The following is a 12221-nucleotide window of genomic DNA, read 5'->3' on the forward strand; positions in this document are numbered from 1 at the left end:
ACGAACCAAAATGGAAATCTTTTCTGTAGTTACTGCATTGTTACTGTGTTTGATGATCTTGTTGCAATAAACACTGAGGACAGTGGAATTAATCTTACTGTGTACTACTGCATAACAAGACCAAGTTATCCTTCATAAAAAATTGCTATCAGTTTTACAGATAGCGAGCAGGAACTTGGGCAAAAATAGAGAAAACCAAACATAACGGAAAAATGGACAAGGAAGAATATGCTTCACATGTAAGACACTTGCATCCAGAGAATCTGAAAGAAACCAGCTTTTTTCCTGAACTTATTCGAACCCTACTCCCCATATTTAATTTTTCTCCTCGATAAGGAGTATATGACGTTTTGCACAACATTTGCACAATTCCTGGAAAATACATATGCCCAACTATTAGTAATTCATCAGCTATGTTATGTTTCAGACACAGATGCTGTACTATGTCTAAATGAAACACAAATTTGTTTCTACTAGCACATGGTCACCAACAGCCACCTACTTTGCACATTCAGCATATTTTAATTAAAATATTCAGTTTTAAAAACTTGTTTGATTTTTCTCCCTCCAATCAAATATAGGACCTTTATCAACATAAATGCATTTTGTTACATTTTGGCTTTTTTCATCGCTTAACCAGTATATATTCAACATAACCGTTACATTCAGGGTGTCTTCCTCTTGTTTCAGAACTCTAAGACCTCCACAAACCCCCATTACCTTCATTTCTTTGTTCTAAGCTTCCTTACGAGAGATTTAAAAAGTCCGTAATGGTGAGCAGCACACAAACATCCACTTTAAAATCCAGATGCTTGTAGGTCTTTCTTATTTTACAGTGATATTAATTTATGCCACTTCCTTCTGTTTCCTAACCAGCTTCCTCCTTTTCACAGCTTTCAAATACACAACACATTTTATTAATTACACAACTATTGCCTTCTACCACTTTGTACAATTGACTTTTTTTAACAATCTGAGGGGAAAACCAGATCAAACTCAATGCTATCTTTGCTCATTAGTGACTTTTTACCCACGGACTTTGACATGTGAAAATCCAAGGCAATGGCAAATGAAGAATGAAATGTTATGATCGAGAGGGGGAGAGCATAGATAAGATGTTCCACCACAGATCTCATTGCAGTGTTATCAGCTACCTGGTTCTCTCGTCTCTTGGATGCTGTGCTCAGTGTGATGCGACAGATGACTGAGGTTTCAAAGGTTTATTGTGTTTGGTTCAACTATCCTGAACAATCTTCAGCGATCATCCTGTCCTTAATGAGAGCAGAGTAGAATAACTTGTTGACTTACCTGACCTAGCTTGGGTGCCAGAAGCAACATAGCTGTGGCGTTACAAGCCCAGCATAGACTATTAATTAATCCTACTTTTCAAGTGTTTTGCAGCCAACATTAAACCCAGTTTACTAGCTACCCTACTGCACTGGTTCCCCAGTCAACTAGCTTGAAGAAAGCCTCAGCTGTTACTGCTACGCAGACACACCCTTCATCTTAGAGGCTAAGGCAATGGAAAGAGCTATTCTTGTGCATCCTTGAGGATCAATTAGTCACATACAGACTTTGGCTTAAAAAGTTCCCTTTTATGTTATTGTTATTTGCAGTTCTCTTCAAAATGCTTCATCACTGGCTAGGGTGACTGTTCAATTCATCTTCACTCCTGTGTATGTCCACTTAAAGGCAGATGAGTTGACTGAAGGTTCTTCAAACACACATGCTGAGGGCAGTTATAAAAGTCAGTTATAAAACAGCGAGATAATGGCAAATATATTGGAGTGTTCACTGTGGCACCTTCTCCACTTGCACCAAGGATAATCACAAAAAAGGAGTAAAGAACAGCAAAAACACAGCAGGCTTTTAGCAGGGCCATTTCATATTCAGATCCACTAATTTGAAATAAAATCACCACCACATTACCTTGCAGCAGAGAAAAGCAGCATGAAGGGCACAGGCAAGTCAACAAAACTTCTTGAGCTTAGCATCCCAATGCATTTATCTAGTATGTAAAATTGTTGGCATAGATCTCTTTGAAACTGTACAAATGCACAGTACAGCCATAGCTCAACAAGAGGGAGGTATTCCATGTCCTCTCCTCTATGTGCATGCTGCTATGTACAGTATGAGTGTGTATGAATACACATGAATTCGGGATCCTAAACTTTTAACTTCCATTGCAGGTCAACTCCTGTCCCCTAGGGTGAATCCCACTGAATAACACTGAGTTCCTACAAAAAGACATTCTTTTCCTCCTGTCCAGGTGGAACGGTAAGGCCCCAGAGCGAAAATGGTGGCCCAGCTAGCTTCAGCAGAAGCATGATTTCACACCATGACTGTCTGTGTATAGATACACGCACACATGTCCACACATTCATTCTGTACATATACAAAGGTACACATACATTTTTACATTCTTTGGTGGCAAAATAATAAAAAAACCCAAACAAACCACAGGGTTGCACAGACTGTGAATCTTTGCTTAATGAATCTGCTTCAGGAAAATTGGGGTTGCTGCAACAGGAGTTATTTTGTCTCTTTAAGGGACTGTTCCTTGCATTGACAAAATTCCATACATTTACAATGACTAAAACAGGGCAGAAGGAAACCCAACATAAACACAGCTCACATGACAGATAACTCAGAGGGAGCCCCCTCCTACCCACATCAACACGCCATGAAAGAAGCCGCCATACGCTTTCACCTACAAGCACTCAAACACCTTCTCAGTTACTGTCTGGATGTCGTGCTGAGCTGCAGCACATCCTTCTTCTGCCCTGGCTGTGGGGTTTCACTTCTTGTTGCTTATTAAAATCAAACTAGCAGAGGATGGGATGTTTGGAGCAGCAGAGGAGGCTGGCAGGTCAATGCCACACCGAAAGGTTGTCAGCCTGTGTGCTTCAGATGAACGGCTCCTTCTTGTCGCCACCTCTGGGACGTCAAACCTGCATCTCAGAGGTGCTGATGAGGCCCAGTGCTTTGGCTTCTTCTGGTGTCAGTCCGCTCTTTAGTGTCCTTCTCACTGGATGGTCATAAATTCCAAAAGCAGGCAAAAAACCCCAAAAAACAAACCAAAACCAAAGAAAATGCAATTAGAAGCGATAATTACACAAGACTTTCAGCTGAAAAAAACCCTGTTAACATGCAAGCTGAGTCAAATCAAAAGTTGCTATGTACTCAGGGCCTCAAGTTCAGAAATACTGAATAATGCCGTATGCCAAATCTATGGGAGCATCAGTAACTCCAAACAGTCAGGCAAAAAGACATTTGTCATTGATATTTAGCATTTTAAGGAAAAATACCACAGAATTTTAAGATTTTTTTTTTCTCTGAAATTGTATCATTTTTCAGTCCATAAAAAGTATCATCTGCCCTATTACTTTATAGTTTTATAACAATTTTTTAAAACAGCTTTTGGATCTTTATATGGCTCAACTGAATTTATAACACTATTAAATCCTATATGACCCTTTAAAGGTATAAGAAAACCAACCCAAAAAGTTAAAAGACTAAAAATGTGACTATTTTATAGTTGATTCAAATCATTAAAACTATTGTCTTCACACATGCTCCCCTTTCTTCTGTAATGTTCTCCTACCCTAGCCCCATTTGTGTCATCTTTGCCGTTTGTAGTCTGCAATGTTTTAGTCGAATTTACATGAAAAACCTAGGCCAAAATCTTGTTTCTTAAATTTCTATGAAGTGTTCTGAACACTAGCCCTGGCATAAAACTTTTAAAATTTGTGACGCCTTTTTTATTCAGAAACAAGTGACTATGTGAGTGCACACACTGGGCATTAGTGTCCTCCTAGTTTTTCTGGTGCCATAATTTTCAGGTGGATGGGCTTTAGTTCCAGACACAAATGGGGTGTTCACTCCACGCTTGATGTTCCTCAAGTACAAAATGCACGTTCAGAAGTTTAAGCTGCATGCAAAGCATAAACAATGACTTTATGTTGTACAAAATATATTCAGAGCCCCAAAATAATGAAGTCTAGAGGAATCCCTTAGAGAAATCAAATGCAGACAAAGGTTAAGGGCTTCCTGCACTGCTATAATGTAGCACAATTAAGACCTCTAACTTATTAAGATATTCAGTCCATGTAACTGAAACTGGGTGGTCATACTCAAGGGTCTAGCAAGAGTGAGAGGAGGGAATGGATCAGTATAGAAAACAAGAGGATAAGAGAAAGGGAAAATATGGTGTAGTTCAACATTTGATACCATGCAGGTAGGATGACTCTGATCTATGTTTGATAGTCAAACCACTTTCATCAGTTACTGATGTTAACCAAATGAGCTGGGAATGCCACATGTGTAACTGTTCCTCCACTATCAAACCCTTACTTGAAAGTTTTTCTTCAAGGCCCTGTCCTTTCTCCTGCAGAATTTGCATACTTACTAAACACCACTAAGAGTCCTGCATGGCAGCCTTTTATGATACCCACTTTTTCGTACAATACTGATCAGCAACATCGTCCAAGTTTAATGATGCTTAGCTTAAAGCAGTATAAGGTTAAATGCACCTGATAAAGCTAAGATTAAGAAAGACTAAAAATGTACTACCAGAAGAGCAAAACACTTCAAAAAATGCTCTGGTCTCCATGATGCAGAATACCCGACACAGACTTTTGAGTCAGTCCTCACCACTGGCACCTTTTCATACCTCTCAAATTTGATATCCAAACGTCCACAGTGACAAATGTTAATTTCTCGACATGAGCTATGAAATACCTTAGGGTCTTGGTCAGTGGACCACCCAACGCTTATTTCTTTATCAAAATGAACTATATCAGGAGTGAAAGAACAAATGTAAGACAGCTGCAGCAGAAACATTTCTGTCTCATTAAAAGCAAAGATTTTGCCGTGCAGTTCCCCTGCTTACCTGCCTGCGCTGCCTCTCCCCTGAACGTTTTATTCTGTACCCTCTATAACATGCAGCCAAACGCAGACCATAGTGAGCTTGGCCACCAAACAGTAAAGTCATGTTAACATAGACTAATACAATTGATTTTCAGAAGAGCTTATAGGAGACCAGACAAAAGTGTCTGTCACTAGACCCAAAGTAGGATTGGACATTGCTCCCTAAGAGAGTATTCCTCTTCTGTGGACATGAATTATTTACAGCAGCTATACTGTTGAACCAAGGAGAAGAAATATGTGCACAGGAGACCAAACTTTCACAGGATGGCTGTCTAGACGACATTACATCTTCCCACTGAAGGCAAAAGCGAACTGGGAAACTGAATGCAGAACAGATTTCCACATTTTAGACACTTTTGCAGAAGTGTCAAACCAAATGTATTCATGACTGCTCTCACACATATCCCCAGCTCTCAGACCACAATTACTCATGTTTGCAACCTGAGCACAATAACCACTGTAAAACAAATCTATTTTTCTTGTCAGATGGTAAGACAGGAAGAGTGAGGGAACAGGCAATTGTTATTCCTGTTTGCAAACATTTAATAGTAACTGAGGTGCTCTGCTAATGCCGGTACTGGAATAACCAAAATTCTGGTCTTATTTATGACAATGTAACCTTCTTTATGTCAGTACAATTACTACTGCAGAAACAACTGGGGCTGAGACTCTAACAACTGAAAGAGAAATGTGTGACTCTGTAACTTCCATCGAGCAGAATACAGTTGTTTAAATTCCTCCATCACCCTGAGTTACAGGATTAGTAGTTTACCAGGAAAAGCTAAACAGATTTACAATAACATATAGATCTCTCTGAAGAAAATTACAGGAGTTTATATTGAGAAGTGATAATCCGGACTTAAAATACCATGGTAGAAACCATCTTCATGGAAAAACAAGGAAGAAAACGAAGGATTTTTCTTTATATGAGTAAGATTTCTGTTTGAATCCCCAGATACTACCTATCAAACATACTAAATTCTTAGTCTGAGGACCTCGTGTATAACCCTCAGATGACTGAAAACCAGAAATATTGTATGCAGCATGCGACAAGGACAAGTGCCCTGTTCTGGGTTCGCTGTATGAGTCACATGATGGAGACCAACCCCAGGATTGCACTTTTTGTGCCACTGCAAAACAAATAGGAATGACAATACTGAGTGAATTGCTGTAATTAAGCATGCAGCTGTAATTAAACAAAAGTCTCTTTGCATACCTCAGTTTGTTGTTCGAACTTATCTCAGCTCTCTTATAATACAGAGAAAGATAACTTGGAATTAAGATATTGCAGTGACCTAAGCTTTTAAGGCCAGCAGCTAGGAGAAAAGAGCTCCAAACAATGTGGGACTTTGCTGGTCATATTGCGATTGGCAAGAAAATAGTTAATAAAAAGGAAAGATGTGAAGAATCTTTTCAGTGACAGAATGGTTCCCATAAACATTGATGGCCGCTGACTTGTATAAACTAAGTGTGTGGGGCCAAATACTGCGAAGTTCTGTGACTACTGGCAAGATTAAAGCTCTCCACCATCAACAGGCAACCAGAAGGATAACAGCTGACAGAATCATGGTCCAGACTCAAATGACTGAATTCTTGTCAGTCTGACACAGATGAATCCACTTGTAGTTTGACCTATTTTGTACTTAGGGGGATGGAAGTGGCCTGATAAAGGGTCTCTATATGAAAATGACAACTAATATGTGCAAATAACTTACAGTACATTTCCTCATCTGGAGACACAGTGGATAGATGTGGTATCAGTAGTAACACAAGAACAAGTTCCTGCCCCACTAATTCTCTGCACTGGCTTGTGGACTATGGAGGCTTCTGGGTGACGAAGCCAGGAAAAAGTTATCTACAGGAGCAGGGACTCTGGGAGGTAGGTGAACCTTATCTTGACATGATGTTAAACAGATGTCCTCAGACATTTGTCTATTTCCTCATAAATTGCTTGGTAGGGTTCCTCTACCTTAGGAAAGGTCATGAACACGTTCAGTCATCAAAATTGAATGCAGAGAGACATTTTCCTTCCGCGTTTTATAGGCACTGCGAAATTACATTTCTCAAACTAGATCTTCACTCTCCCCTCTTCAATGAACTCTGTTGTGTCTCTGACTGGACTAGACATAATATCTTGGCTTGTAAAACTCTTGGCCTGCTGCAGATCACATTAAACTGAGTTATGGAATGTATTTTGGAGGCAGTGACAATAAAAATAAGACTTTCAAATGACCTTTTAGGTTCTTTAAGCAATTTGTAAAAAATTTGCTGAAGAAACATAACATAGAGAGAAAATAACTTTTACTCTTGTCACAAGCAAGGCCTGCTGAGATCCCATAACCAAGAAACTAAATGTTGTTTTTCTGGGGTCAGAGGTCAAGATATTTTTTGTTAATTGGGAAATCTAGAATTTTATTTGATATCCTGGCAGAGTGCAGTGTGCTTATGATGAACTCGATGAATTTGACTCTGCCTGTAGGGTCAAAAGCTACACAGATACATAGCCCTCACAGTATACTGGGGATGCTTTAAAAAAGAGTAATTCTTTAAGTGTAGCTTTGTAAGAGAATATAATTAACTAGGGTTCGGTTGTTTTTTTAAAGAGCAAATAGCATTCCTAATTTCCTCTCCCCCTACCTTTTTTTTTTTCAGATGCAACAAACAGTAAAGGTCAGTCTGACTGGCGCCATTTATTCTTGCATTTGCAATGGCTTTTGGCTTGTGTGTCTACACTTATATGGATGAGTCATTTGAAATGCAGAATTGATATGACCATTCTTCTGCTCAAGAAGTCACAGAACTACAGTCATTCCTATTACAAAGATGTGTCAGCCACAGAACTTTCTTCTGGGCCCAACTGCAAAGGTAATGCAGCTGCAAGTTTCCCATTTGGAATGAAGAAAATTCCAGGTGGCTGTAAATTACACAGCGAGGACAGCAGGAAGGGCAGATTATAAGAGGCAATACAGGCCAGTGCTATTATCCCATTTCATTTCATGTGTCTTAGGTTTATTTTCTGTTACCTGTCCGTACCCAGCTCACAAACTGCGTCTATTTTCTCATATATTTACATTTAACATAGTCTCTTGGACTTTACTCCAATGAGTACAGCAATGGCAATTTGCAACTCAGAAGTTCAATCTAGACAGTCTTGCTCACATTCTCTAATTTTAATCCTTTTCTGCATTTGTGTTTTATGTCACTATCTATATAAGTTGTACTTACGTTTAGTTATGAATATATCATTGCCTAATACAAGTAGGCTTAAATACTTAATAAAAATACTGAAACATTATGTGTAGAGGTTTTCTTACAGGGATTTGTAGGTGAATTTTGGGATTTTATCAGGCACTTCTCTGAAGAAGTACAGCCAACTGAAATGACGTCTCTGTCTGGGTCAGCCACACAGAAAGCTGCAGGAAACAGTGTATTATTATATATTATTATTATTGCCCTGCAGCTTTGTTTTGAGTCCTGTTGACACTTCACAGATGGCACAAGTCTCTCCTAACAAAAAATTCTGTAGTTCACAACCATCTCCAAATATAATTTACAGTGGCTGTGACATAAAGAGGAGTCTAGCAGTGGAAAAGGACAAAGCAACATTTTGTAAGGAAAGTTTAACTTGTGTTTCATCTTCAGGTGGCTTACGTTATAGGGAACAATAAGTAACATTGCTTTAGAGAACCTGCTTCACGAAGAACATACTGGTTTTCAAGTAGTATTTCACATGTAGTTGAAACTGTTAAAGTTTCTGACTTTATGTATTTCACAGATCATCATTTACATAGTCCCAACAGTAAAGCAGAAAAGATTTAACTCCTTCCTTGAAAGCCTTCTGTGACAAAAACCTCCTAATTTTGAGGACTTCTGTGAATGCCACTGTAAAAAGTCACTACTAAAAGCAATCCTGCTGCTGTCTCTTTCATAATTTCTCCCACTTAACTTCACCAGTCAGAAGTGATTCCACTATTAACAGGTAAAGCATCAAAAGCATATGTTAGCTTCACCAACAACTGAGTCTGCATATAAGCACCACATACTATTTTCAAGACCAGACTATACATTAACAATGCATGTACAGAAAAAAGGCAGGAGATGGGATACAGAAAGTAAGCCATCTAACACAAGTGTTTCAGGCATGTAGCCTTTACATTCCATTTGAAATTTTACAATGACCCACTAAGGGGGTAGCTCAGGCTGAGGAACGCAGAGCTGTCTGTTGGAGAGTGACTCGGCAGAAGAGCGTGACTGTGTGTGACCACTTGGGCTCTGTGGAACACAAATTAATTATCCCCATTAGGAATCCATGCTGGGAAATAAAACAGTAAAAGGCATCAACTCTATGAGCCCATCAGATTAAAAATAACTATGATCAAAACAATCTTGTAATTACGCTAATCAGGTGATGTTATTCTGCCTAGAGAAAGCCATATTGTAGATATCATTTTTGACATATTGTTGCGGCAAGATAAATTCAAAGTAGCTTTGTGTGAACCATTTCTGGTCATTTTCTAAGACAGACTTCCCTCCAAACACATCTGACACCCACACCCAAGCGTAGCCTAATTCCTGCCTTCACAGATCCTTGTGCTAAACTCCTTCATGGCAGCAGAGGGCTCTCTCTGGCAGCTGTGATATCGCGATGCTCTTCTGGAAAGCCACATGTGAGATGGCTTTTGTTACTGCACTTCTTTTGCAAGGCAACTTGAAAAGCAACCCTGTGCTTCCCTGTCTTTTCTGGGTCTCACCTGAAGCGCTTTCCATAACAACTCTGTGAGCTTGTCAGCCAGCATCTCACTGTTGCTGATTTCTTACTTGCATGCTGAAAATCATCTTTTAGGCAGGAAGGATGATGTAAATAAGGACTAAATTACTGACTGGAGGGAAACTTGAAAGACACTCTACTACAGAAAGAAAACAAACAAAATACACAACTTATAAACTGAGGGCTAACAGAGTGCGACCCAACCAGACATATTTTTTTAATGCTTAAAACTTATGTATCCCACTTTTGAGAATGAATCATGTGACGAGAATTCAAAAGTCTTGAAATATACCTTTAGAATATGCCACCTAACATGAAAACATAGGGTAATGTAGATGAATTCATTGACGCAGTGCATGGCAGACTGGCAAAAGTGAAAATAACTATTTGTATCTCTTGTAAGATCCAAATAAATGAAGTAACATTAGTTTTTTTCTGCAGAACTACAGTTGAAAAAGTGCCAAAAGTGTATACTATAAGAAAACTATTTAGATAGAAAATGTCAATACTGATATTCTGTGACCCGGGAACATGAACAGCTTTATTTCCTACGTATACTGACATCATTTGCTCTTTATCAGCTGCCCATCTCCCACCAGTTTCTCTGACATTACCTTCAGCTTGTTCTTTCTTGCAATAAAGAAAGTGCCATTTGGCCAAGAGCAGCTGTCCAGAAAATTTCAGCACTTGTAAATCCTTGTCTAGAAGCCCATGGGACGCTGCAGAGCACTCCCTCTTTTTTGGTTCTCCCAGTGCTGGAGACACAGCACAAGGATGTGCCAAGCGTCTGCCTAGGCTGTAGGATCCTGCTGGGGCACAGGCTTCACCTGCTGCCAGGATGTGCTCTTTGCAAAGAGCAAAGTCTGAGCAGTGGCTACCTCTTCCTCCACAGAGCAGCATGTCTGGGCAGGCATTTAATCCCATGAGGTGACAGCCACTCTAAAAACGGGGACAACCCATTACAGCAGCAGTTTTCTCCTTGTACCTACACCATGTCCTCTGTGCTTGGGTAATAAAACATACATGTGCATGTGAATGTCTGTGTACTGTTCAACATCTCTGTCTTCTCCCTGTGAACTGAAATAAACAGGGATAAAAAGATACATATTTTTTGTAAATTTAGTTCTGATTTCCCAGATCAGTGCAATGATTTCTTACCCTTTTTTCAGTTGCTGTATTAAACCAATGCTGCTCAATTTTGAGCAACTACTAGATTTCCACAGTATCCCTAAATACTGGTACTGGAGTCCAATGCAAAGTTAAGGAATGTACTTAATGGTGCAGCCTGGGTTAATTTTATATCTGACTTTCCTTACATAAAAAAGATAAAGCTGTTTCAAGCAGAAAGTTTTAGGATAGGAGCCCCAAAACAAATAATTTGTATCAGAATAAAACTCATAGAAATGACTCATAGATTCCTCTAAAACAGTGACTGGAAAACGAATTTAAGCCTCTTTTACAAGCAATTTTTGTTACTGGATTTTTAAACCAGGCTTTCAAAAAACCTTTTGCTTTGAAGGCTATGTGATGTAGAACTGTACAGAATGATTGCAATTTCACTTTCACAGTGCTAGGACCAGACAAACACTCTTGAACAAAACTTGAGATATGAAAGATACAGTTTGAAACTCATGGAGGCTGCCAACAAAATACATAGGCACTATACATTTGACCAGCTAAAAAGCGGAGTGTCTACCTCTGTCTGTCAAGATCAGTTATTTTAAAAGAAACTATAAAAAGAAATGTAATACACATTGTAAAGCAGAAACTGAACACTCATAAATACGTACCCATTTAGAAATGGCATTAATATCAACAATCCAATTATGTATGTCATCAATTACAATTGACAAAAACTGAAAATATGGAACCAGCTCCTACAGCTGTCCATGTTGGCTTCTGCCACAGATGACATAGGCCGCACTTTGATAAGGTGCACCAATTTCTACAGCTTACTGTGGTCAACTGTATTATTCATTCATTCATTAACTACTATTAAGTTTTTATTTAGTGTTTGGATTTTTATTTATTGCAGATCATGGAGTTTCGTTCTGTCTCTTTTGCAAAGATCTTGCCATCCTAAGGATGAAAGAAGGCATTACACTTAAAAGGCGTCCAAAAGACACTGGCTATCTTGGCATCTAGTGGAGATAACCTTCCAGCTGCCAGAGTTTTAAGTGCTTTATCTCGTGTTCTGTTTTCATTCAATAATTAGATTTTTATTAACTGGGTATTGACCTTCTGAAGGCTCTGTACTTTGTGTGAGGACAAACAGACTTTGATACTGAACAACATCGGTGACACATTTACTTTTTCTAAATGCAAAGAATTGTTGCTAAATGTGCACCACTTACTAGATTACTCTGCCCCCTCCTCTGACTCCTGTTAGGATCCAGTTACTCAAATACCAAATTATTAGCTACAAATTCTAAGCGAAGCTGCTTGCCTTTAAAGCATTTTATATAGACTTTCTTCTTGTAAGGTTTTTATTTTTTTAAAAGCATAATTTCCATTAACTCCTGCT

At 38.9% G+C, this 12221-nt stretch overlaps 1 protein-coding gene across 4 annotated transcripts in view; it reads right to left on the reverse strand.

Annotated features, from left to right (window-relative positions):
* Positions 1 to 2945: 2945 nt before the first annotated feature.
* Positions 2946 to 12221, reverse strand: part of FHOD3 (formin homology 2 domain containing 3) — a 386715-nt gene continuing 377439 nt past the window's right edge. For all 4 annotated transcript variants that reach the window (XM_086468856.1, XM_086468855.1, XM_086468854.1 and 1 more), the window contains one exon: positions 2946 to 3028. In XM_086468856.1, the coding sequence (XP_086324982.1) occupies positions 2946 to 3028 (83 nt within the window). The remainder of the gene's footprint in view (positions 3029 to 12221) is intronic.

Source organism: Leptosomus discolor, chromosome 8 (assembly GCF_034619465.1).
Source record: "Leptosomus discolor isolate bLepDis1 chromosome 8, bLepDis1.hap2, whole genome shotgun sequence".
NCBI classification, from domain to species: domain Eukaryota; kingdom Metazoa; phylum Chordata; class Aves; order Leptosomiformes; family Leptosomidae; genus Leptosomus; species Leptosomus discolor.